General features: G+C 51.9%; 1 protein-coding gene across 3 annotated transcripts in view; it reads left to right on the top strand.

The window, feature by feature from the left end:
• The window catches only part of ADCY9 (adenylate cyclase 9), a 207,415-nt gene extending 180,513 nt beyond the window's left edge, over positions 1-26,902 (top strand). For all 3 annotated transcript variants that reach the window (XM_012441936.3, XM_012441937.3, XM_064362402.1), the window contains 6 exons: positions 2,770-2,872; positions 8,544-8,752; positions 12,676-12,835; positions 13,377-13,525; positions 16,971-17,012; positions 22,673-26,902. In XM_012441936.3, coding sequence (XP_012297359.2) covers positions 2,770-2,872; positions 8,544-8,752; positions 12,676-12,835; positions 13,377-13,525; positions 16,971-17,012; positions 22,673-23,864 — 1,855 coding nt within the window. In that variant the 3' untranslated portion in view covers positions 23,865-26,902. The remainder of the gene's footprint in view (positions 1-2,769; positions 2,873-8,543; positions 8,753-12,675; positions 12,836-13,376; positions 13,526-16,970; positions 17,013-22,672) is intronic.
• Positions 26,903-27,151: the final 249 nt, after the last annotated feature.

Below are 27,151 nucleotides of genomic sequence, written 5' to 3'. Positions count from 1 at the left end.
ATAAGGAATCTGTGGGAAGATACTTTAAGATCTCGTAAATACTTCATTCCGCATCAGAATTCCCTAGATTTAACATTCATTGATGAGTCTTGCCTCAAACTGTCTTCACTATGAATGATGCTTCAAAGGGTTATTTTCAGCCGGGCGCAGTGGCTCATTCCTGTAATCCCAGCACTTTGGGAGGCCGAGGCGGGTAGATCACCTGAGGTCAGGAGTTCAAGACCAGCCTGGCCAACATAGTGAAACCCCGTCTCTACTAAAAATACAAAAATGCTGGGTGTGGTGGCTCACGCCTGTAATCCCAGCACTTTGGGAGGCCGAGGCAGGCAAATCATGAGTTCAGGAGATCTAGACCGTCCTGGCTAATATGGTGAAACCCCGTCTCTACTAAAAATACAAAAACTTAGCCAGTCATGGTGGCACGTGCCTGTAGTCACAGCTGCTTGGGAGGCTGAGGCAGGAGAATCACTTGATCCCAGGAGACTGAGGGTGCAGTGAGTCGAGATTGCACCATTGCACTCCAGCCTGGTTGACAGAGCGAGGCTCTGTCTCAAAAAAAACAAAAACAAAAACTTAGCGGGGCATGGTGGCATGTGTCCGTAGTCACAGCTGCTTGGGAGGCTGAGGCAGAATTGATTTGATTGAATTGATTGAACCTGGGAGGCAGAGGTTGCAGTGAGCTGAGATCGTGCCATTGCACTCCAGCCTGGGTGACAGAGTGAGACTCCCTCTCAAAAAATAAATAAATAAAAGGAGCAGCACAGCTTATAGCAGTGTCGCTTCTGCCACTTGGCTGCTAAAATGTGGCCCTGTGCACATCCTCCCTGCAGCTGTGTGGTTGCTCTTCCCTCTGTCCTCACCCCCTGAGTCAGGGGAGGAGCGAGGGACAGTGTCCTGGGACGGAATTGTTTCTCGTCTGAGTCTGAGAATGTAGGAAGTTATTGCATTCGTTCACAGAACAGAGCATCTGCTAGGCTGCAGGGAGAGGAAGGAGCGGAGCACACATGTGGTGAGCTCTGCTTTATGTCAGGTGCACGCGAGGCACTTCACATATTTCATCTGATTTACGTCTTTTTTTTGAGACACGGTCTCACTGTGTCACCCCAGCTGGAGTGCAGTGGCACGATCTCAGCTCACTGCAACCACCACCTTCCAGGTTCAAGCAATTCTTCTGCCTCAGCCTCCTGAGTAGCTGGGACTACAAGCACCCTCCACCATGCCTGGCTAATTTTTATATTTTCAGTAGAGACAGGGTTTCACCATCTTGGCCAGGCTGGTCTCGAGCTCCTGACCTCAAGTGATCCACCCGCCTCAGCCTCCCAAAGTGCTGTGATTACAGGGATAAACCACCACGCCTGGCCTCATCTGATTTACTTATGGTAGTCGCTGTATGAAGGAGAGAGACTAATGCAGCTATATTTGCTTTCTGAAATCGTGTTATTCCCTTCAGTTTCTGGTAATTTTCTGCAGTATCAAAAGGATATTACTATTTGCTGGCACTTCATAAATGAACGAAAGAGTCATGGAAGGCGGGTTTGATTTCCCTGCTATTAAAATCACTGAGCTTTATCATTTTTCAGGTTTCGCATGCAATCTGCATATGTGACAATAGCACCAAAATTACGCTAACTATAAACACAATTTTGTGATAACAACCTGTTAGCTTTTACGGTGGCAATTACTGTCAGTGCTCTGAATGACAGGGCCGCCGGTTCTGAATTATGTTTTCATTTTGAAGCCTCCAAATCAGCGTAAGTACTCTCGGCACAGTGATCTGCGTGTTCTTCACAAAAGATTGTTTCACAAAACAGAAAAGCTCCCTTTATCTTCTCTTAGTCCTGGACGTTAGAAATGTGTTTTCAAAAACAAGGCTCAGCAGCTCATGCCTGTCATCCCAGCACTTTGGGACGCTGAGGTGGGCAGATCTCTTGAGCCCAGGAGTTCAAGACCAGCCTGACCAACATAGTGAAATCCTGTCTCTACTAAAAATACAAAAATTAGCTGGGCGTGGTGGTGTGCGCCTATAATCCCAGCTACTCTGGAGGCTGAGGCAGGATAATCGCTTGAACCCAGGAGGCGGAGGGTGCAGTGAGCCGAGGCTGCTGTACCATTGTACTCCAGCCTGGGCAACAGAGTGAGATCCTGCCTCAAAAAAAGAACAAACCAGAAAACCAATGCTCTGATGATGTATGTCATCATGGTGGATGGTCATTCTTTAACACAAGTGAAATACAAAATATCATTAAGCTTAGAAGCACAAAGGACTTTCCAGAGATCTCTTTTTTTGTTGATTTTTTTTTTTTTTTTTTTTTTGAGATGGAGTTTTACTCTTGTTGCTCAGGCTGGAGTGTAATGGCGCAATCTCAGCTCGCTGCAGCCTCCACCTCCTGGGTTCAAGCGATTCTCCTGCCACCTGAATAGCTAAGATTACAGGCACCTGCCACTATGCCCGGCTAATTTTTTGTATTTTTAGTAGAGGCAAGGTTTCACCACGTTGGCCAGGCTGGTCCCAAACTCCTGACCTCAGGTGATCCACCCGCTTCAGCCTCCCCAAGTGCTGGGATTGCAGGCGTGAGCCAGCGTGCTCCGCCCAGAGGTCTGTTTTAACAGGGGGCAGCTGAGCGGTGTCTGTTACACAGGCACTTTGAGACGCCGCTGTTGTAATATACCTAATGAGCAGCGTTTTGGTAGCTAATTGCGATCTTCTGAAAAAAATCAATCCGATGATGGTGCTGGATGTTGATGGACTGCGTTTATTGTGTCTTCTAGCCTGATGAAAGATTATTTTTTTAAGCCGCCCATTAATCAGTTCAGCCTGAACTTCCTGGATCAGGAGCTGGAGCGATCCTACAGGAGCAGCTATCAAGAAGAGGTGCGTTTGTTTCTCCTGTGCTTTCACTAAAGAGCGTGTCCGTTGTTCTCACCGGGTCATTCACTATTAGTTCTGTGCTTTAGCAGGGGATAGGGACATGAAGGCTGACATGGATTTCCCACACTCTGTAAACCCTAAGTGGCAACTGTACGTGGATTTCTCTTTGTAAAGGAGGAAAAAAAACATTTCTTTGGTCTTTTATCTTAAAGTGCATCCTTGTCATTACCAGACCCTTTCCTCTGCAAGTGTTTCCAGGACCCTGTAGCTATCCCAGTCTTGGAAGGGATGCCCCCACAACCTGCCCTGGAAGGGACCCCCCCAACCTATCCTGAAAGGGACCCCCCCAACGTACCCTGGAAGGGACCCCCCAACCTGTCCTGAAAGGGAACCCCCTCACCTGCCCTAGAAGGGAACCCCCACCACACCTGTCCTGGAAGAGCCCCCCACACACACACACATGCCTTGGAAGGAACCCCCCCACACCTGCCCTGGAAGGGACCCCCCCAACCTGTCCTGAAAAGGGGGTTCCCCCCACCTGTCCTGGAAGGGAACTCCTCCTATACCTGCCCTGGGAGGGAGCCCCACACACACATACCTGCCCTGGAGGAGAGCTCCCCACCAACCTACCCTGGCACGGCCACCACCCCACCTGGCACAGATTCTTGGGCAAAACTTCTCTACCTGTTGCCCTCCCTGCTTCCTTCCCCTGGGAAGGGCCCAGGAAGCCTTTACCTCTCTCTCTAACTCCGGCTCCACATTCCCTCTCCCGCCCCCACCTCCTTAGCCCCGTGTCCTTGACCTCTCAGCTCAGTCACCCAATCCCACTTCCTCCAAGGAGCTCTCCCCGACCGCAGACTGGACTGTGCTTCCCTTCATATGTTTCCTTCTCCGTGCGTGTGCCATTTTGGAATCTTTCCTGTGTGTTTCTGGAATCGTATTCCTCCCTCCCTAGATGCTCAGCCTTGTGAAGTAGGACCCCCTCTGTCTTCTCGTAGCCCCTCCTCACAGCCTCCAGCACAGTCCCAGCACCCACAAGTGCTCACAGGGGATTATTGAAAGGAATAATACAAGAACCTAGAGGCTGGATTGAATTCTGGTGGCTCTGACTGCATTCTCTCTTCTGGCCCCAAACCTAACCTCTGAGTGTTGTCAAGTCAAGAGTGCGCGCCCTCCCCACTCAGAACAAAAGAGGTTTCTCACTCTGATTCCCTTGGTTCCTTCAGCAGGTCTTCATCAAACTGTGGTATCCTGGCCTGGGCTCTAGAGAGACCCTGCTGAGCCTGGTAGAGGCAGCTCATGCCTTGTGGGGTGGGAGGTGCCCCCTTCCGTCTGCCTCCAAGGGACAGGGAACATCCGTTAATGTCCCAGGCACAGCTCCGGGAGTGGACTTGCAAGTTGGCTGGTTGGTAGCTTGTAAGACAGAATATCGTCTCGTTTAATCCTCACAGCAATGCTTTGGGGAAGCTGCTGATTATCTTCATTTACCAAAGAGAAAGCCAAGGCTGAGAAAGGCTGAGCGGGTGGGCACCGTCCCATTGCCAGGGTCACACACCAGCAGTCTGGCTGAAGCCAGGTGTCCGGACCACTCCTCACGCTGCACCACTGAGGCTCCCAAACAGCAGGCACCTTTGCCATCCCTTCCTCCTGGCACCAAATGTGTGCTCAGCCTCTGCTCTGCCCAGGACTGTTCTTGGTGCTGGGGAAGGGGGAAAGACGTGCCACGCTGGGGAGCCGGAATTAGAAGCCAGGTCTGGAGCTGGAGGTCTGCAAATGTCCTCCGAGCACACAGCAAGGCACCAGCCCCAGGCTGGGGGCTCTGAGAGGGGAGTTCCTGAGCCTACCTTAGTGTGAGGACTAGGAATTAATGGAATGCAGGAGGAGGGAACATTCTGGAGAGTGGGGCCAGCACCCACAAACATTAGTGATACCAGTGAGCCCAGTGCGTCCAGGGAGCTGCAGGTTCATCCAAGGCAGGGCGGGATGGGAGTAGCAGGGGGTAGCAGGGCCCAGGTCACGGCTCCCACACCATGGACTTTATGCCAAAGGCCACAGGAGCTGTTGAAGGGTCTGCAATAGACTGTATGTTATAAAGATCACCCGGGTCATGCCTGTAATCCCAGCTACTCAGGAGACTGAGGCAGGAGGATCACTTGAGGCCAGCAGATAGACCAGCCTGAGTAACATAGTGAGACCCTGTCTCTTCCAACAAAAAGAAGAAAAACATGGCCGGGCACAGTGGCTCACACCTGTAATCCCAGCACTTTGGGAGGCCAAGGAGGGTGGATCACCTGAGGTCAGGAGTTCAAGACCAGCCTGGCCAACATGGTGAAACCCTGTCTCTACTAAAAATATAAAAATTAGCCAGGTGTGGTGGCAGGTGCCTGTAAGCCCAGCTGCTTGAGAAGCTGAGGCCGGAGAACCCAGGAGGTTGAGGTTGCAGTTAGCCGAGACCATGCCACTGCACTCCAGCCTGGGCAAGAAGAGTGAAACTCCGTCAAAAAAGGAAGAAAGATAAAAAGGAAGGAAGGAAGGGAGAGAGGGAGGGAGGGAAGGAAAGAAAGGAAGGAAGGATATCTGTCAGCTGAGTTTTGGAGGGTGATAGAGTGTGGACAAGACAGGAGGCCACATGACATGACGCGTGGGAGGTTGTTACCGAAACTCAGGGCAGGCAGCCACAGGGTCCCGGTGCGGAGGAAAGGAGAGGTGCAGGGACGAGGGCCTCCTAGCTGGCCCTCATGTGGGGACTCACTGTGCTGGGGGCTCCACATGGGTAGGTTCTTGGCTGAGCATCCCACTGCCCACAAGGTGCAGGTACTGGTTTATCCTGGGTTTTGGGTAAAGAGACTGAGCACGGGTGGGTAGGTATCGTCGCTAGTCATGGTGGAGTGGTCTTGAGCCCAGGCAGCCCAGCTGCAGAGCCTGTGCTCTGATAATGGTGGGATGGCCACACTGGAGCCCCTGGGATGTGGGCAGTATGCAAGGCGGAGCCTAGCCCACGGCACTGTCCCCAGGTCTGCAGCCCACGGGAAGAGAGGGCGAAAGAGCGTCACAACGTGGGCTGCTGGGGGAACATCATTCTCTGTGGGACTGGGACAGGTGGCGCTGCCACTGCTGGGATGCATGGGGGCGGGGCAGGTGGGCCTGGGGAGCCTCTGGCATCAGGGCCGGGGGTGGCCCAGAAGGAGAGGCTAGGGCTGGGCAGGTGTCTCTGAGAAGCGTCAGAGCAGGCAGGAGAGACCTCAAGAGAGGTGGAGGGAGGAGCAGGCCCCTGCCAGCATCCACGGATGGGCCTTTCTACAGAGGAGACAGCAGCCCCAAGCGGGAAAGGCCCTGCCCCTGAGCCTTGGCTTGGAAGGTGGGCGGTGGTGGGCTCTGAGAAGGACAGCAGCCCACGTGGAAACCTTCTGACCTCACGTGTGGGTGAGGCAGTGAGGAGCCATGTGTGCACCCAGCCCTGACTCAGTCCCCTGATGGGCACTAGATGGAGCCCCAGGGAGAGGGGATGTGTGTGTGCTTCTGCCAAGTTGGGTGGGCATGGGCAGTGTCACCCCTGAAATTCCCACACCTTCTGAGGGAATTCCAGGGCTGGGACCAGACCCGCCCTTCTGGGGCACATGGATACCTACAGAGACTCCAGGTTCCTTGGAGGGAATTTGGAACCAAGCCCTGCTCTCAGGTTGCTCTGGCGGGGTGCAGCCTGCATCAAGTCTGACTGGCAGCTTTGCCCCTACCGTCCAAGCTCCACCTCCTCCCCTCGCACCCAGCTCCCAGTGGTGGCTGTGGCACCCGGAGCAGGTTTGTCCTGAGGAACATGCACCAGACCTGGGGCTGTTGCGGGACCTTTCCAGTCCCTGCGCCTCCAGCCCTGTCCCCAGCCCCGAGCCCAGCCGGGATGCCGAGTGGACACCCACAGCCTCTCCAAGGTTGCCAGAAGGCTGCAAGGCCAAGTGGAAAGCAGCTGAACCGGCTGCGTCCCTCTCTCCCAGCCACAGCCCTTACCTTTGGGCCCTGCGCCTTCCTCTAGGTTAGCGGCTTGCTCAGGAGTCAGCTGGTCCACACTGAGTCTTGGGCCTGGTTCCTCCTTTACTGTGTGCCCTCGGGGCAGTCCCTGGCCTTGGGCTCCCAATCTGTGCACTGAGATGGGTGGTGGTCCCTGCCTGTGAGGTGTCCCTAGCATCGGTGGAGGTCTTGCCTCTCCAGGGCCCCATGGGGTCTGGGCCTGGTCAGCTCTTGTACATGTCAGCATCATGATTTCTCCCCCTCAACTCCCGAACACTAGTGCGTGCCTCTCCACTGTACTTGGCACACCTGCCTGCGTTTTGTATCCCTGTCCCTCCCGCCTTCAGGTGTGAGTTGCCCAGGGGCATCATTCCATGTGGGCCCCGGCCCCCGGCACAGAGCCAGGCCCCGCAGACTCCCAGGTGACAATGTGCGGGAGCGTCACCACTGCCGCTGAAATCCCCGCCGGCTGCTTCCGCCATGAAGCCCCCGTTTCGCCCCTACTGAACCTAGGACTCCGCCATGTGGCAGGGCTTTGCTGCCCATTGCTCTCATGCGACCGCCTTACAGGTCTCTCATGAGACCTGCACAGTCAGGAACTCATCTTTCAGCTAAATATATAATGTGTTGGCCGGGCATGGTGGCTCACACTTGTAATCTTAGCACTTTGGGAGGCCGAGGTGGGTGGATCACCTGAGGTCAGGAGTTCAAGACCAGCCTGGCCATCATGGTGAAACCCCATCTTTAAAAAAAATATATATGGCCAGGCGTGGTGGCTCACGCCTGTAATCCAAGCACTTTGGAGGCCAAGGCGGGCGGATCACCTGAGGTCAGGAGTTCAAGACCAGCCTGACCAACATAGTGAAACCCCGTCTTTATTTAAAAAAAGAAAAGAAAAGAAAAAAAAAAAAATATATATATATATATATATATATAATGTGTCTATGAGAACATGCTGGGTCATAATCAGTTGCTCTGTGACCCTGGCGGGGTTTTTTTTGTTTTTTTGGTTTTTTTTTGGAAACGTTATCATTCTGCAGTGGCATCATACTTCACTGTGGCTTCAAACTCCTGGGCTCAAGTAATCTTTCCATCCCAGCCTCCCAAGTACCTGGGAGAAAGACACACACACACACACACGCCACTAGGCACACACACTATGCCCAGCTAATTATTTTATTTTTTTATACCGGGCCTTGCTAGGTTGCCCAGGCTGGAGAGCAGTGGCATGATTGTAGCTCACTGTGGCCTCAAACTCCTGGGCTCACACGATCCTCCTGCCTCAGCCTCTCAAGTAGCTGGGACCACAGTCACACACTGCCACCCCTGGCTAATTTTAAAACTTTGTGTAGAAACGGGGTCTCACTGTGTTACTCAGGCTGGCCTTGATGTCCTGGGCTCCAGCAACCATCCTGTCTCAGCCTCCCAACGTGTGAGGATTATAGGTGTGAGCCACCATGTCCGGCCCTCCTGGTCAGGTTTAACTTCTCTGTGCCTTGGACTCTCCAGTGTTAAAAGGGGTGGTAGAGGGAACCAGCCCTCCTAGAGCCTTCCCGCCCTGGGCCTGGCCCTGAGCAGCCGCTCAGCACCTGTTGGCTGTTTCTCCATCTGAACCGCGCCCCTGGCTGCCAGTGGCCGCCCAGTCATTCTGCTCCACTCCTGCTCCAAACAGGTCATCAAGAACTCCCCCGTGAAGACGTTTGCCAGTCCCACCTTCAGCTCCCTCCTGGACGTGTTTCTGTCGACCACAGTGTTTCTGACGCTGTCCATCACCTGCTTCCTGAAGTACGGGGCGGCCACTGCACCTCCCCCACCCGCTGCCCTGGCAGTCTTCAGCACGGCCCTGCTTTTGGAGGTGCTGTCCCTCGCGGTGTCCGTCAGGTAAGCGCCTCCTGGGCCGGGTCTCCAGCTCTGAGTCGTTAGCTCCCTCTTCTGGCTCCATGGCTTATGGCTGAGCAATCGGACTGGTCCCCAGCCAGCTGTCCCTGCTGGCTGATTTCTGGAGATGGGCCTCTGTGTATTCCCTAAGTCCTGTACCCTGGCATCCTCCCTCCCTGACTCTGGCCCAGGTGCAGGGGGACCCACCTCGCTGGAGGGGGCAGTGCCCCTGCAGCCCTAACCGCTGCCAGCTGGTCCTGGGATCTTCAGGGTCAGAGACTGCAAAGGAGCTGGTGAGAAGATAGGAAACGATTCGGGAGGAAGGGAAGGAAAAGACATAAGCTGTGAGGGGGAATGATAGGTGGGCCTGGGTCAGCAGGCGCCTCTTCAGAGTGCAGGAGCCAAGTACACCCCTTAGCGGCGTCCCACGTGCTTGCATCAGGCGGTGGTCTCTTGGGTATGATGCCAACAGAAGAAAAAATAGACAAGATCAACTTCATCAGAAGTTAAACTGTTGTGCTGCAAAGAACACCATCAAGAAAGCGAAACAACACACAGAATGGGAGGGAAAATTTGCAGATCAGGCCTCGGATAGGGTCTACTATCTAGAATGGATGAAGAACTCATACAGCCAATAATAAAAAGGCAACTCATTTTAAAAGGGACAGAGGGTCCGAGTGGACAGTAGGTGCATTTTGGGAAGCCGGGCCCTCCGGACCAGCCCAGCTCCCTGAGGGGGCTCGCAGCAGCCCCGTAGTCCTGATCAAGCAGGTGGTCCTGCGTGGTCCACCTCCTGGGCACCACACACTCCTTTCGTGGCCCTGTCACCCTCAACAGGACGGCCGCCCTCCTAGCTGAGCCCCACTAGCAACTGCCCCCCAGGAGCTGGGCTTCAAACAGACAGAGGGAGGCAGCCCTGACCTTGAGCTTCTGCTGCCCTTACCCAACATCCCAGGGCAGAAAAGAACCGCTTGGGGTCTGGCCCGAGGCTCCGGAAAGCTGGCTTCTCCCGTCTGGGGTGGGCAGACTGGATTCCTGCCTCCTGCCTCCCAACCGCGCTGTACCCAGGACCCTTTCAGCTTCTGCTGAGGCTGCCATGGGCCATGCCCTCCTCTGTAGCATGTGCTCACTGTTTCCCAGAACTCCCCGAAGGCTCGTGCCCCAGCACCCACAGCGAGCAGCCCTCTCCCTGGCACAGCCTCCCCTCCTGCCTCAGTGCCCTCCTGCGCTTTTGGGGACCCCTCTCAAAGGAGCTGTCACCCACAAGCCCTTCCAGGGTCTGCTTCCCCGGAACCCAAACTAGACATCCTCAGGCCCCTGATTGGTTGGTTTTTCCTCTTTAAAAAGTTCAGCTTTAGGCCGAGCATTGTGGCTCAGGCCTGTAATCTCAGCACTGTGGAAGCCCGAGGCAGGTGGATCATCTGAGGTCAGGAGTTTGAGACCATCCTAGCCAACATGGTGAAACCCTACCTCTCCTAAAAGTACAAAAATTAGCTGGGCATGGTGACAGGCACCTGTAATCCCAGCTACTCGGGAGACTGAGGCAGGAGAATTGCTTGAAACCAGGAAGTAGAGGTGGCGGTGAGCCGAGATCGCGCCATTGCACTCCAGCCTGGGTAACAAGAGCGAAACTCCGTCTCAAAAAAAAAAAAAAAGGGGGATCAGCTTTATTGTAATATGATTTACATACAATAAACTTACTCATTTGAGTAGACAACTCAGTGATTTTTAGTAAATGTAAAGAGTTGTACAGATATCACCACTATGTAACTACCGGGCACCTCCATCACCCCAAAAACAAACCCGTCCCCGTGTGCAGTCACTCCGCCATGTCTGCCCTCCCTGGCCTGCCCCAGGTTTTCCTCTAATGCCTGCGCCTGTAGCCTCTTGAGGGCTCCCAGCATCGTCTCCACACCTTTTTACTCTCACCCTTCAGCCATTACTCCCTGCTTCTTCAGGCCCAATTCTAAAGCGTTGAGGCCAACCCCGGTCTACACTGCCGAGGGCCGGGGCGAGGTGTGCTGGGCCAACCTAGATGGACACACTCCCCAGGCGTCTGGTGGGATTTGGTTCCATTTACCAGGAATCATCAAGCCTGGGAGAGGTCCAGATCCTGAAAGTCTTCCCTGGCCCCCTGAGGGACATGTTGAGAACCCCAGCTTGACGAGAGCCTGCGCTCTGGGGTTTATGGGTGCCCCGTCCCTTTTCTGCACAGGAGGGAAGCCAGGCGCCTTCTCAGTGACCAGCCCAGGCCCGCCTGCTGCCTCCAGAAGGCTTCCTGCATCTCCCCCACTGCTTTGCCCGGCAGGCGTGAGGGCGGCAGTGAGGACGGCAGTTCTTGTTCTCAGATCCCTGCTGTCTCGGGGACAGCGTGAAGGCCCCCCACCCCACATCTTTCCTGCTCCTGGCTGGCAACTGGGTTCCGTCTGTCCTCCCTCCTAGGGCCTCTATTCTGCATATTTGTGGTTATTCTTGGAAGTATTCCAAAGCCTTCATTATCCTTTAAATATCAGGAAGCCAGGGCTGTCCGGGACCCTAAAAGGGTGAGGCTGTGCCGGAGTCCATGCGGGGAGTGGCTGGAGAGTCAGCCCTTCCTCACCCGGCCACAGGATATAGCCAGGTGGCAGAGACGCTATAGGTGTTGAGGTCTGAAGGCCGGGCCGCCGAAGTGCGGTCACAGCAGTCACAGCAGCAGCGCCCACCCAGCCCCTCCTGAGGTGGGGACAGCAGGCCCGTCCCTGGATCCCTGGCAGCAAGCTTGAGAGAAGGACTGTCTCCCCACGAGGACCCCACACCCTCTCCTCACCTCCCCATGTGGGCCCCCCATGGCCCAGGGGTCCCCAGGCTCAGCCAAGACCTGTTCCTCCCCCTCACAGCCATTCTCGGCCCACACGCTCAGCTCCTTCTTTGTACAGAACTTTTTATTTCGTCAGCCTCACACTCCTGAAACGGAGTTTGCCTAAACACACCTGCAAAAGGAGTCAGTGACTGCCGTCACTCCTGTCAGAAGGACAAACAGGAAGCCTTTTAAAATGAAACGTGTGGTGCTGCCCCTCATGTACAACAGGGCTCCGCTGCCTGGGGAGTCCTGAAGCCTCCAGCCTCACACACGCATTGTGAATGCGACAGCCCAGACGCAGACGGCACACATGTGCGGGTTTGGTGCCACGAGCCGGGTTCAGCCTGTGATTTGATTTTCTGAAACACTGCACAGGCCTCAGCGATACCCTAAACAGAGTAGAGATCACCATCACTCAGTTTGCACAGGAGCCATGCTCCGGGAAAATCCAGTGTGTGTGAGTGCCACCGCAGAGCACTCTCTGTAGATGGGACACAGGCTCTGGGCTAAGATGCTGTCAGCAGCCTTCCGTCTTTGTGGGTTTCCAGGGGCATGGCTGCTGTGTGGGGTGTAGGGCAGAACCTCCCCGGGTGGCACCCACCTACATGCAGGAGGCCTCCATCCCTGGCACCTGCCTACCAGGTGCCAGGAGCGCCCCTCCTGCCGTGACAACTGCACGGGCTCCACAGAACTCCAAGTGCCCTGAAAACTGCCCCCTGTCAAGACCTCCTGCCCCAGAAGCCGATGGGAGCAGGTGATGGCAGCATGGTGGCTCCCAGACTCTCCTCGGGGGCCTGTGATACTCTCACGTACTCCCTGAGACTAGCAAAGCGTGTGCTTTTCACAAGCAAATTTTATAAGAACGCAACATGTGACCCTACAAACAGGTACAGTGAGTTAAGCCCGGCTTCCTTGCCTTCCACCAAAAGTGAGGGAGATGGATCCCCACCCCATGCCTGCTTCCACACCCATCCTGGGGCAGCGAGAGAGAGAGCGGAGGGGAGTGCTGGCTTCGGTCTCATGCCATCTCCTGGCAGATGACCCACCCCAGGCCCTGTTGCTCCTGCTAACCCCAGCCCTCTTGCAGGATGGTGTTCTTCCTGGAGGACGTCATGGCTTGCACCAAGCGCCTGCTGGAGTGGATCGCCGGCTGGTTGCCGCGTCACTGCATCGGGGCCATCCTGGTGTCGCTCCCCGCCCTGGCTGTCTACTCCCACGTCACCTCCGAATTTGAGACAAATGTCCATGTAAGTAAGGCCTCAGCCATTTTATTTCCGTGTTCTCCTGATTACCTAATCTTTCTCTCTAAATCACTTGGGATAGCCATTTAAAAATAAACCCTTTGGCCGCACATGGTGGCTCACACCTTAATCCCAGCACTTTGGGGGGCCGAGGTGGGTGGATCACCTGAGATCAGGAAATCGAGACCAGCCTGGCCAACATGGGGAAACCCCGTCTCTACTAAAAATACAAAAATTAGCCAGGCGTGGTGGCGGGCACCTGTAGTCCCAGCTACTTGTGAGGCTGAAGCAGGAGAATCATTTTAACCTGTGAGGCAGAGGCTGCAGTGAGCTGAGATAGCGCCACTGCACTCCAGCCTGAGCAACTCTGTCTCAAAAACAAAAAAAGAAACGTGGATTGGTGGTGAGTGTTTTGGAGGCCCAGGTATAGTGGGGGCGGTGGTGGTCCTGGGAATGCATCAGTGGTGAACGCTTTGGAGGCCTGGGTGTATGAAGCGGGGTGGGGGTGGTGCACCCGGGCAGCCGTACTAACCCTTCCCTCTTGCAGTTCCCGGTGTTCACGGGCTCAGCCACACTGATCGCTGTTGTGCACTACTGTAACTTCTGCCAGCTCAGCTCTTGGATGAGGTCCTCCCTTGCCACCGTCGTGGGGGCCGGGCCGCTGCTCCTGCTCTACGCCTCCCTGTGCCCAGACAGGTACGTGGCCAGCACTGCGCAGGCACCTGGGTGCGGGGCCACTGTGCCTGAGGTCGCTTAGGGGCTGGCTGCATTTGCACATTGTTCCTCACGCCTCGATAGAGATGTTTCCCGTCATGAGCCAAAATCGCTCTCAATACACGTCACGTCAAAGAGCTAATGAGATGCCCTCAGAGTAATACGCAAAAGAAAGAAAAAGAGTATCATTTAGAAGAGCCCTCCAAGGCCGGGCGCGGTGGCTCACGCCTGTAATCCCAGCACTTTGGGAGGCCGAAGTGGGTGGATCACGAGGTCAAGAGATCGAGACCATCTTGGCTAACATGGTGAAACCTTGTCTTTACTAAAAATACAAAAAAATTAGCTGGGCGTGGTGGCGCATGCCTGTAATCCCAGGTACTCAGGAGGCTGAGACAGGAGAATTGCTTGAACCCGGGAGGCGGAGGTTGCAGTGAGCCGAGGTCACGCCACTGCAACTCCAGCCTGGTGCCTGGTGACGGAGTGAGACTGTCTCAAAAAAAAAAAAAAAAAAGGAACAGCCCTGTGAACATTTGAATGTAGACATCCTGGAAGGCGTCATGTAGCAGTCACAGGCTTGAGGTGACTCCTGATGAATGGGCTGGAATCTAAGAAAGTAGGACCTGAAGGATTTCATAGAAGACAGTCAAGGCCGTGAAAGAGCAGAGGTGCAGGTGGACGCGAAGGTGGAGAGGAAGCTGGTGCCGACTGTCCTTGAGTAGGGTAGGGACAGGTCACAGCCTGGGAGGAGGAGGGGAAGACGTAAGATGATCTTGCAAGTGACCTGGGCCTTATTTCTAAATATTATGTCAGGCCAGGCGTGGTGGCTTACACCTGTAATTCTAGCACTTTGGGAAGCTGAGGCAAGCGGACCACCTGAGGTCAGGAGTTCAAGACCAGCCTGGCCAACACGGTAAAACCCCGCCTCTACTAAAAATACAAATATTGGCCAGGCATGGTAGCATGCACCTGTAATTCCAGCTACTTGGGAGGCTGAGGCAGAAGAACCGCTTGAACACAGGAGGCTAAGGCAGGAGAATCACTTAACCTGGGAGGTAGAGGTTGCAGTGAGCCGAGATTGCACCACTGCACTCCAGCCTGGGTGACAAGAGTGAGATTCTGTCTCAAAAGAAAAAAAAAAGTAAATAATAAATAAAATAAATACTATGTCAAAATAATTCTCCATATGATGTCATGAGACAGAGGATCCATGACTGGTCACTGGAAACAGGTCTTTTATTTTGAAATCCTCTATATACTGAGGAGGATGTTGGCCTTCAAAACTGTATCGCTGATAGGTGCTGAGGAAAGAGATTGCACAGACACAGAAACAGCAGTCAGGGAGGCCGGTGGACCTCTGAGGATAAGCCCCGTTCTCATCATTATGCTGCAAACAATGTAAAAACATAGAGGATGGCGGCGATGGGTGCTATATTTAAAAGATTTGCTATTAGTGGCCGGGCACAGTGGCTCACGCCTATAATTCCAGCACTTTGGGAGGCCAAGGCAGGCGAATCACGAGGTCAGGAGTTCAAGACCTGCCTGGCGAGCATGGTGAAACCTGTCTCTACTGAAAATACAAACATTAGCCGGGCATGGCGGCAGGCACCTGTAGTCCCAGCTATTCAGGAGGCTGAAGCAGGAGAATCGCTTGAACCCAGGAGGTGGAGGTTGCTGTAAGTCGCAGTCACGCCATTGCACTCCAGCCTGGGTGACAGCAAGACTCTCTCTCTCTCTCTCTCTCTGTCTCCATATATATATGTTTGCCATTAGTGACATCCAGTGAGATCCCTGTCTTTCGTGTGTTGCACTAACTGAATAATGTTTGGTTCTTGATTTGTTAAAAATAAGTCCCAGATTGCCTATTGCACATTTGCAACTGGTTTCAGGGTATTTTAAGCCTTTTCAACTAAATATGTTGTTGGAAATACGTAATACCTTGGCCAGCAGAATGTAAGCAGTGAACGGTTTATTCAAATATTTCATAATATCTTAAACCCATTAAACCTCCATTCGTGTAATAAACTTCTCCCAAATACTGAGCTTTTTCTATAACTGCTTATGAAAATATTTCACTATTAGTGTGTATTGAAAAAAAATGCCTGCTTACAATTACAGAGGGTTTAGGTGTGCAGAATATTTTAAGGTCACATTGGGACATTTCTTCCTTGTCCTTGCAGGAGAGCTAACATTCTGGTTCCCTAAGTTATTAAGAGAGCCAGAGGGGCCCCTGGCATTACTGAAATGCCCCTTGGAGTGGCGTTACCGTTGCTGAGGACCTCTGCTTGAGTAAATTCAAAAGCACAGTGATTCCATTTGCCGCAGTATTGCCAGTATCAAATGGAGTAGGCCCGGTGTATCTTTGCTTATGGGCAAAGCAGCAGCCCAGTCGTGGGCAGCGGGAGCATCCGTCCAAAGTTTACTTAAGAAGATAATCACAGTATGAAAGACATTTCACTTCCCTGCAAATTAAGATCAAAAAGGGAATTTTAAGTAGGACTGATATTCAGTACTTGAAATGAAACTTTAATGAATGGATTACTTTACACAAAATAAAGCAGTCTTGGATTTTTCTGAAGGTATGGCCATCTAGTACGATGGTCATGATAAGCCTCAAGAGTATGAAATCCCATAGGCCAGACGCCATGGCTCACGCCTGTAATCCCGGGGAGGCCAAGGCAGGTGGATCACAAGGTCAGGAGTTTGAGAACAGCCTGGCCAATATGGTGAAACCCCATCTCTACCAAAAATACAAAAAAATTAGCCAGGCATAGTGGCACATGCTTGTAATCCCAGTTACTTGGGAGGCTGAGGCAGGAGAATTGCCGAAAGCCGGGAGGCAGAGGTTGCAGTGAGCCAAGATCCTGCCACTGCACAATAGCCTGGGTGACAGAGCAAGACTCCTGTCTCAAGAAGAAAAAAAAGAAACAAATACAGCAAACTGCTTTTGAACCTTTTAGATCCATCACAGTTCCCTCATCAGACGTTCACAGGGGCCTTTAGTCACGGCTGCGGGGCTTTTCCACCTGGAGCTGGACGGCCACAGTGATAAGGGAGCCCTCCGTCACCTTTGCGCTCAGAGTTCAAATAGCAGATCTGGGGTAGGGATGGTGGTTGAAGTTCCCCTCAGCTCAGAACTCCTCCATCCATGTGAGACCCTCGGAGTCCCTAATCCCATCATGGCTGCTAAGCCTCACCAGGAGAGAGAGGAAGCGGGGTGGTAAACAAAGACATAAACTCAGCTTTTCCAAGGGAGCTGCCCCCAGCATTGAGAGACACGGACGTGAAGGAAAAGGTGGAAGCAGGTGGCCTGTCAGTGTCTCAGCCGTGTCTACAAAAGGAGCATGGTTTGCTCAACTCTTTTCAGGTTGCCTTGCAGAATGCCTTCTTTGCGCTTTATAATAATATTTTTTCTGCATTTTAATTTCAGTTCTGTATTAACTTCGCCCCTTGACACTGTACAGAATTTCAGGTAAGCTTTTAATAATGCATCTCTGTCTGAATAAATGATAGTGACTTTGTTACCCCGCTCGTTTCTAAGTTTCCTGAAAACAGCAGGATCTTGAATAAAATGAACAACATGTCCATTCTTATAATAGAAAGTGGAAAATGCCTGCTTGTTGAAATATATCGTAGCTATAATGTCTAATTGGGAAAATAAATTATTTTTATTTTATTAAGACAGATTAAAGTCATTGTAATTTTATGTAAGACTTTAGCATGTACAAAGGAAATCTTACAAATCAAAGAAAAAAGTTATTCTGTAAAATATTTTAAAATAATTGACTTTGAAATGCACAATACTAAATCTTTGACCCTTGCTTTACTATAAATATCACAATAAATTCTAAATAAATTGAAGAGTCAGAAATAAAAATTAAACTATGTAAGGTCTAGAAAAAGTAAAAGTTAATAGTTTTCAAGCCTCTAAGACTGAGATAACTTTCCAGGCTTGCAAATAATAAATAGAACCACAAAGAAAAGATGGACAAATTAGAGAGGAAGGGAGAGAAAATGAAAGCAGACAGAAAAAGACTGAACTCAATGACTCACGCCTGGAATCCCAGCACTTTGGGAGGCCAGGGTGGGAAGATTACACGAGGCCTGGAGTTCTAGGCCAGCCTGGTCAACGTAGCGAAATCCTGTTTCTGCAAAACATTTTAAAAATTAGCCAGGTGCAGTGGTACAGATCTATAGTCGTAGCTGTGTGGGAAGCTAAGGTGGGCTTGAGGCCAGGAATTCGAGGCCGCAGTGAGCTGTGATGGTGCCACTGCACCCCATCCTGGATGTCACCCTGAGACTGTGTCTCAAAAAAAGAAAAAAATGCCCAGGCGTAGTGACCCATGCCTGTAATCCCAGTGCTTTGGGAGGCTGAGGTGGGTAGATCACGAGATCAGGCGTTCGAGACCAGCCTGGCCAACGTGAAACCCCATCTCTACTAAAAATACAAAAACTAGCCAGGCATGGTGGCAGGTACCTTAATCCCAGCTACTTGGGAGGCTGAGGCAGGAGAATTGCTAGAACCCAGGAGGCAGAGGTGCGGTGAGCTGAGATCGCACCATTGCACTCCAGGCTGGGCAACAGAGCGCGACTCTATTCCAAAAAAAAAAAAAGAAAAGAAATTCCTCTTTTTGAAATGGACCTTTGCTGTTTGAATTTAGGAATAGGATCAGCTCCTTTGCTCCTCGGTATTAGAATAAGAAACACGGGTTATAGCTGGAAAGTCGCCCTGTTACCTGTTTGTTACAGATACCTTCTGTTGCAAGGCAGCCCCCTTGGCTTCTGAGTGCACGTGCTGCGTAAATGACTTTTCTTCCTTTGAAGCAATGGTGAAAAGCACACGGTGTGCTCTGCTTCCCTCTCCCTCTGGCACTAGCCCACGGCTGTGGTTCCTTCTCTGCCCGGAGGGCCCTGGCCTGTGCCCATCTCCAGAGTCAGCCGTGCTCTTGGCTGTGGCTTCAGCAGATTAGAGTGAGTTGCACAAGCAATAACCGATTGAGAAGCCCAGATACAGGCTCCTGTTTCTACCACAGAGATTGGAAACACTGCCCTGACGTAGTGGGGATGTTAGACCTTGGTGGCATCCGCTCATAAGGGGAACTGTTCTCCGTGTCCACTTTGAGAAACCAAAACAAAGGTCAACTCCTAACCCAATGAGACGGGCTCACAAAACCTTCCCCCAGTCCGCATTCTCTTCCTACTCTATTTAAAAACCAACTAGAGGGCTTAAGGAGCTGGACGTACCTGTGCTTGACTCATCGTAACAAATGGTTATTTTACTCAGTACTTGAGACGTAGGACGTGTAATGTCATTTGTTTCAATAACAGTTTGCGAAATGAGTCAGTGAAGCACAGGGTGTCTTCCCGTGGGGGACTGTTGGTTCCTGGTCATAGGCATTGAGTCATAGAAACTGCCTCAGAGCTCCCAAGACCGGCTCGGGGTGGACTCTGGACATAGCTCTCTCACGGCTGTGATTTATTATAGCTAAAAAGACAGAAAGCAGAATCAGCAAGGGGAAGGGCGTGTGAATTGACGTTTGGAGGAGGCCAGCACAGCTCCCGAGAGTCCCCTCCTGTGGAGTCCCAGGGGATGGGCTTAATTCCTCCAGCCCACTTGTAACATGCAGTCTGCCAGGGAGGCTCATCAGAGACTTGGTGTCCAGAATGGCATTAGGGGCTCTTCAGGTCGGCAGCCTCTGCCTAGCGCGTGCCTAAATTCCAGACCTCCAGCAGGAAAGCGGGTATTGGGCATAAACCTTGTTTACATAGTGTAGGCATCTGAGCCGCTCTTACCAAGGAATGGCGGGAATCCTCCCCGAATCCCAGCTCCCCGGTGCCAGCCAGGTCACATTTGCAGGCAGGCCTTTCCAAGGACAGCAACCTTAGGCCAGAAAGGAGGTTGCCAGTCCATCTTCACAGCTTACACTCGAGGAAGCCGAGAACCAGAAAGATGGCATGGCCTGCCCAAGATTCCAGAACTCCCCCGCAGTTCCACCAGGACAGGCCCAGGGGTTCTGTTCCACGGCCAGGGCTTTCGGGGTTGCGCTTCACAGAGGACCATGACAGCCACATAGGTCAAGCTCGTTATTTTTTAATATCCTAAGTCAAAGTTAGTAAAACCAATACTTTGATTAGAGAATTGAGCTTTTGGCCGGACGTGGTGGCTTGGCCTGTAATCCCAGCACTTTGGGAGGCCAAGGCGGGTGGATCACCTAAGGCTGGGAGCTTGAGACCAGCATGGCCAACATGGTGAAACCCTGTCTCTACTAAAAATGCAAAAATTACCCAGGCACAGTGGCTTATGCCTGTAGTCCCAGCTACTTGGGAGGCTGAGGCAGGAGAATCGCTTGAACCCAGGAAGCAGAGGTTGCAGTGAGCCAAGGTCACGCCACTGCACTCCAGCCTGGGCAACAGAGCGAGACTCTGTCTCAAAAAAAAAAAGAATTGAGCTTTGGCCAGGCATGGTGGCTCATGCCTATAATCCCAGCACTTTGGGGGACCAAGGCAGGCAGATTGTTTAAGCTCAGGAGTTCAAGATCAGCTTGGGTAACATGGCGAGACCCCATCTCTAAAAGAAAAAGAATTGAGCTTTCAGTGTCATGGAACTGTCTAAACTGAGGATCTGCCAATTGGATATATAGTTATTTAGTGACCAAGCCCTTTATTACATAAAATCAAGTGGCCTACTCTGCATGGGAGGAATACATCAGGGCACAGCATTTACATGAGCAGAACAGTCAGTGTGTTGTAAAAAAGAAAAAGACTAGAAGGAAATTCAACAAACGTTAATAGTGATTGCCTCTGGCTGGCAGGATGATGGACGAATCTTTTTTTTTTTCTGTCTACTTTTTTCCTTCATTTCCTATGATGAGTGTGTAGTATTTTTAAATGGGAAAAAATGTATTCCAGCACGTTGGGGAGGCAGAGGCAGAATTGTTTGAACCCAGGAGTTTGAGACCACCCTGGGTAACATAGTAAGTAAGACCTCATCTCTACACATAGTTCAAAAAATTAGCCAGGTGTGGTGACGCCTGCCTGTAGTCCCAGCTCATCTGGAGTCTGAGGCAGGAGGATTGCTTTAGTCTAGGAGGTCAAGACTGCAGTGAGCTAGGATCGTGCCACTGCACTCCAGCTTGGGTAAAAAAGACCTGGTCTCTTTAAAAAAACAAAGAAAGTATATTTTCAAAACAAACTTTAAGAAATTGTGCTACTCGGCTGGCCACAGTTGCTCACCCCTATAATCTCAGCACTTTGGGAGGCCAAGGTGGGCAAATCACTTGAAGTCAGGAGTTTGAGACCAGCCCAGCCAACATGGTGAAACCCTGTGTCTACCAAAAAGTACAAAAGTTAGCTGGGTGTGGTGGTGTGCACTACTCAGTAGGCTGGGGCACAAGAATTGGCTGAGAGAGAGAGAGAGAGAGAGATAGAGAGAGAGAGAGAGAGAAAGAGGGTAGGGGGGAGGGAGGAGGGAGGGAAGGAAGGAGAAAGAGAGGAGAGAGAAGAAAAAGAGAGAAGGAAGGAGGGAAGGAGGGGGAAGGAAGGAAGGAATTGTACTATCTGCAGCCCTCTGACAAATTGATTCAGCCTGTTTAAGGGCAATTTGGAAATTTCTAAAGAAATTCTAAATGTGCAGTATTTAAAATGACTTAGCACTTCCATACACACAAAGATAGGGGTAGAAGAATATTCCCTGCATCGTTGTTTGTGGGTGGATAAGACAGACCCAGGCCCAGTTCCATCAAGAGGAATTTGGTTAAATTACAGGATATCTATGTGCTAGAACACAGCACGACCATGAGAAAATTACAGCACTGGTTAAAATGTTAACATTGTCTTGTGTGACTTGGCAAAACAGAACCAACCCAGAATGGGGGGTAATGGTGTCTTGTCAAACTTTTTTCTACAGGTAGAGAGTACAGAACTTATAAAAGCGATTTGTAAAGGACAGGTTTGTTGGATTAGAAATCTAAGAACCAAATATATTAGAGAATGTTAAATTTCTTGGGTATGATGGTGATATCGTAGTTACATAGGGAAATATCCTTAGGAGATGTATACTGAAATATTTAAAGTGTCATATCAGCAACTTACTTTCAAAATGTTCAGCAAAAAGCCAGGTACAGTGGCTCACGCCTATAATCCCAGCTCTTTGGGAGGCCACAGCGGGCAGATCACTTACAGTCAGGAGTTTGAGATCAGCCTGGCCAACATGGTGAAACCCTGTCACTACTAAAATACAAAAATTAGCCAGGCATGGTGACACATGCCTATAGTCGCAGCTACTCAGGAGGCTGAGGCAGGAGGATCGCTTGAACTCAGGAAGCAAAGGTTGCAGTTAGCCAAGATTGCACCACTGCACTCCAGCCTGGGCAACAGAGCAAGACTCAATCTAAAAAAAAAAAAGATGTTAGGCCAGGCACAGTGGCTCAACCCTGTAATCCCAGCACTTTGGGAGGCCAAGGTGGGAGGATGGCTTGAAGTTAGAAGTTCAAGACCATCCTTGGCAACAAGTAAGACCCTATCTCTTCAAAAAAATTTTTTTAATTAGCCAGGTGTGGTGATACATGCCTGTAATCCCAGCTACTTAGGAGGCTGAGGCAGGAGAATCATTTGAGCCCAGGAGTTTGAGGCTGCAGTGAGCCATGATTGTGCCACTGCACTCCAGCCTGGACAACAGAAACCGTGTCTCTTAAAAAAAACAAGAGAGAGAGAAAAGAAAAGACTTTTAAAAGAAGCTAAAGACTGGTGCAAAAAAAAAGAAAGAAAGAAAAAAGAATGACCAAGCACTTATTAAAGAAATCAGTTACAGGGCCAGGCACAGCAGCTCATGCCTATAATTCCAGCACTTTGGGAGGCCAAGGGATGAGGATTGCTTGAGCCCAGGAGTGCAAGACCAGCCTGGGCAATACAGTGAGTCCCCACCTCTGTTTAACAAAATAAAATAAATCAGTTTCAAAACTCAGTCTTTATCCCTCCACATCTGCAGCCAGCCAAAACCAGGAACGGGCAGCTTGCCAGCTTCAGGTTGTTGAAGGCTTGGACTCCACGAAGTTTTGCGTAGCTAGCGGGGCTGTTCCGAACTTGGAAGCACCGAGCAGTAACCTCTCCCTTTCCCGTGTCTTTCCTCTCCAGTTCCGAGAGGCACCTGTGCAATAGCTCGCTGCCGAGTGACCTCCGGCGGCCGGCCAGCCTCGTCGGCCAGGAGGTGGTTCTCGTCTTCTTCCTCCTGCTCTTGTTGGTCTGGTTCCTGAATCGCGAATTTGAAGTCAGCTACCGCCTCCACTACCACGGGGACGTGGAAGCGGACCTCCACCGCACCAAGATCCAGAGCATGCGGGACCAGGCGGACTGGCTGCTGAGGAACATCATCCCCTACCACGTGGCCGAGCAGCTGAAGGTTTCCCAGACCTACTCCAAGAACCACGACAGCGGAGGGGTGATCTTCGCCAGCATTGTCAACTTCAGCGAGTTCTACGAGGAGAACTACGAGGGCGGCAAGGAGTGCTACCGGGTCCTCAACGAGCTCATCGGGGACTTTGACGAGCTCCTAAGCAAGCCGGACTACAGCAGCATCGAGAAGATCAAGACCATCGGAGCCACGTACATGGCGGCGTCGGGGCTGAACACCGCGCAGGCACAGGACGGCAGCCACCCGCAGGAGCACCTGCAGATCCTGTTCGAGTTCGCCAAGGAGATGATGCGCGTGGTGGACGACTTCAACAACAACATGCTGTGGTTCAACTTCAAGCTCCGCATCGGCTTCAACCACGGGCCCCTCACGGCCGGGGTCATCGGCACCACCAAGCTGCTGTACGACATCTGGGGGGACACCGTCAACATCGCCAGCAGGATGGACACCACCGGCGTGGAGTGCCGCATCCAGGTGAGCGAAGAGAGCTACCGCGTCCTGAGCAAGATGGGCTACGACTTCGACTACAGAGGGACTGTGAACGTCAAGGGGAAAGGCCAGATGAAGACCTACCTGTACCCAAAGTGCACAGACCACGGGGTCGTCCCGCAGCACCAGCTGTCCATCTCCCCAGACATCCGCGTCCAGGTGGATGGCAGCATCGGACGGTCTCCCACGGACGAGATTGCCAACCTGGTGCCTTCTGTCCAGTATGCGGAAAAGACGTCTCTGGGCTCCGACAGCGGCTCGCAGGCCAAGGACGCTCACCTGTTCCCCAAGAGACCCTGGAAGGAGCCCGTCAAAGCCGAAGAAGGGGGTCAGTTTGGCAAAGCCATAGAGAAAGACGACTGTGATGACACGGGAATGGAAGAAGCCAACGAACTCACCAAGCTCAACGTTTCAAAGAGTGTGTGAGGCGGCGCCCACCCGCTGCCCGAGGTGCTCTGTTTGTCGAAACACAATAATATTTGTATTTGGCTGTTGTGCTTTCAAAGCGCCACAGTTTCCCTCCCCGGACGTGGTTTTATGTGGTCATTTCAGCCCTAACTTCTGTGTGGATCACAGTTATTCAGGGTTCATTTTCATCCATTTCTTTCCCTTCGCTCCCTTCCCTGGAAACCCCGCCTGCCTCTGGGTCATCCGTTCAGCACGTGGTGGAGAACAAGTGCCTTCAGGGCTGGCCTCGGCCTGGAGTCTCGGGACAGAGGCCGCCAGTGGAGATCATGGCTTTGGGTATTACTTGACTTTTAGACAAAAGCTGTGGTTAAGATCTCATTTTTACTGCTTTTTCCCACGAGACACTCTTTTCGGTTCTCTGGCTAATGCCGTTTTTGAGTTTATTTTGTTTCTGTCTCAGTCACAGTGTTCCCCGGCAACCTGACCTCTCTACGTAAGCACACGCGCACACACACTTGCATTCATGAATCTGATATAAAGTGCCAGTAATCCACCAACAGGGGGTGCCAAGGGGGCGTGTCACGATGGCCCCGCCACCCCCACTAACCCACCTGCGCTTTCCCGAGCAGCGGGCCCCGTGGTCTGAGTGGGCCTCACTCCCTGCCCCGAGCAGGTTCAGGGACTCCGCCACATGCACGCAGGCCAAGGCAGCAAACACCAGCCAGGCACAATGCCTCGGGGGTCTCAGAGTCGCCCCTCATCCCGACCCTCCACCCAGGGGTCTTCCAGTCGGGAGTGGAGGCATTGGTCCTGGACGCTGACTCATCGGAAGAGAGGGAAACACCAAATAAACATCCAAGGTTGCATTTATTTATTTATATATTTATCCGGAAGCGTGTGTGCTCCGGGACGGGGTGCTTGGGTCCTCAGGGTGGGGGGAAGTAGCCACAGGGGAGGGCAGTTTCTAGGAAGGTGACCAGATGTCTCTTTGTGTTTCGGCCACCTGGGGCTGCCCCCAATCTCCCCACCCCGAGACGGGTCTAAGTGAGACCCCAAAGCACGGCCAGTGCGATTCTGGGGCTGGGGGAGTAGCCTGCCCCTGCCACCCACGAGGGCTCCTTCCTGCCGGGCTTCACTCAAAGCCACGGGGGTGTGGGTAGGCAGCCCCAGTGCCATCTTGGCTTCCACAAATTCAAGAAGTTTTTCGGCTCCCTCTTGTGCTCGGATGGCACAGGGCCTATCTGGCAGGATTTAATCAGGGAAGCAAGTTCCAGCCTCTGAGGCGGAGTTCTCAGACCGTCCCAGTGACAGTCATCTGGATGCAAACTCGGGGTCTGTGGGGGGCGGAATCCCGAGGGCAGCACGGGAGACCCAGGGAAGCTCCCTCCGGGTGCTCGGCTGCGGGTACTGTCTGCCATGATGTTTTGCCACATTCTGAAATTTAGGTGGAAGTGAACTCGCCCGAGTTGCCAGCCGGATTCGTAGCCACTCTTCCAGGGGACCCCGGCGATGCCGATGAGGCCCTGGGCACGCTCCTTGTCAGTCTTGCCCCATGTCCCCCTGCATTTTGCTTTCCGCTCGTAAATCCCACTGTCTTATTCTCATGCCCACATCAGTGCCCATCATCACTCCTCCCCAAAGACATACAGATTGCCCTCTCCAGCATGAAGAAGTCACGATTCTGACCCGCCACCTCTCCAGGGGCCTCGCCCAGGGCGGCCACCCAGCAGGACAGCGGGACTTGGGGTCCCAGCGTCCAGGGGGTCCAGGGCACCCCCGGTTGCTGTAAGATTTCCCGTCAGGTGTGACTGTCTGTTTGCTGGTCTTCCAATACCGAAGAAAGGGTGGTTGTGATAATACCTCTTGCTTCTAAAGAATGTAAAAAAAACACCACAGATTTTTTTTTCCTTAAAAAACACTACCTGATGCTTTCCTTGTTCGTGGGGATCGCGGTCACATGACGCTCTTTCTGCCATCAGTATTAAGGTGTGTATTTGAATGTCGTCCCTCCTTCCCCTCCAAGGTGTGTAGCTTTGAGGGGCTGGGCGGTTGCTGACGTCCTTGCTGTCTCGCTCGGAACGTGCTCGGCAAAGTTCATCTCCGCACCCCTTCTTCCCCATCAAACTCTCTTCCTTCCCCTACCACAAAGGTGTTTGCGATTCCTCACCCCCGGCACCCAAGGAGCTGCAAACTGGAGTCTGGTTCAGGCCCGTGCAGTCTCACGCAGAGCTTAATGTTGTCTTTAAAAACACCCTGAGCCTTCCTAAACAACCAGTGCAGATGCTCTCTCTGGGCCACGAAGCCCCTCGGGTCCTACCTGTCCCCCGCTCCGAAGCATACCTCAGTGCAGAACCACAGAATCTCTGCAGCGGAAACGCCGTGCATCTCCGTCTGTTGGCAGTGAACACACCGTGCTGGAGACGCGGGTTTCTAAGCAGCTGGCGCGAGTGCCGTTGACGGGACGGGTCGTTCTTCAGGGTGGCAATACCTCTTAGGAACTTAGGACAGGAAGCAATACTTCAGCTTTGAATGTGTGTAAATAGTTGCTTTGAGTTGCAATTGCTGTTTTCTTCTCAGCCCCAGCTCAGATCAAATTATATATCCATATATATGGTAAACAAGCACACACAGTTTTATCCAATGCAAACAAATGTAGAGCATCAGTTATGAAACCCTCGAGTAGCTTGAGAGTCCCACAGGCTGTGCTGCACCTGTGACTCCTTCCACACTGACATCACCCGCGGGGGCTGCACCTGCACATTTGCACACGATCGGAGAGCCAAAGGCCGCGTGCTTCCTGTTACATGGGCTGTAATCATTTGTAGTTTCCAAAGACACATCTGCATTTGAATTTCTAGATTTTCGAGGTAAGGAGTTTTGCTTTTTTAATTGGTTGTTTTGAAAATCACACCCTGCCTAGAATCTGAAATTGAATCAGCAAGAACCGACTGCATTTTCCGTATTTCCTTTGATCTGCTCTTTTTAAATTGTTAATTCTAATAATTTCAAAATGCATTCACTGAAGAAATGGACATTAAAATATTCTAAAATCTAAACATTTGATGCTTGGTATTTTCTTATTGAAAGATCAGCACTGCTTCAGAGACGAGGGCCGTCTTCCTGGGATATCTCATGTTCCGCTTTTCCTTCCAATCATGACTTCAGAAACAGGGCAAGTAAGAACCCTGTGTGTACGTGTTATTTTTTTAATTGGATATATTTGCTACAGATAACTTGGGTTGAAAAGTATTTTTACACAGAATTTTTTTTTAAACAATAAAGTTGCCGGACAAGTTCTGCTTGTG

Source organism: Aotus nancymaae, unplaced genomic scaffold (genome assembly GCF_030222135.1).
Source record: "Aotus nancymaae isolate 86718 unplaced genomic scaffold, 86718_ANA_hifiasm-v0.15.2.pri h1tg000049l, whole genome shotgun sequence".
NCBI classification, from domain to species: Eukaryota; Metazoa; Chordata; class Mammalia; order Primates; family Aotidae; genus Aotus; species Aotus nancymaae.
The sequence above is the reverse complement of the archived record's forward strand: the minus strand, read 5'-3'. Positions and strand labels throughout refer to the sequence as shown.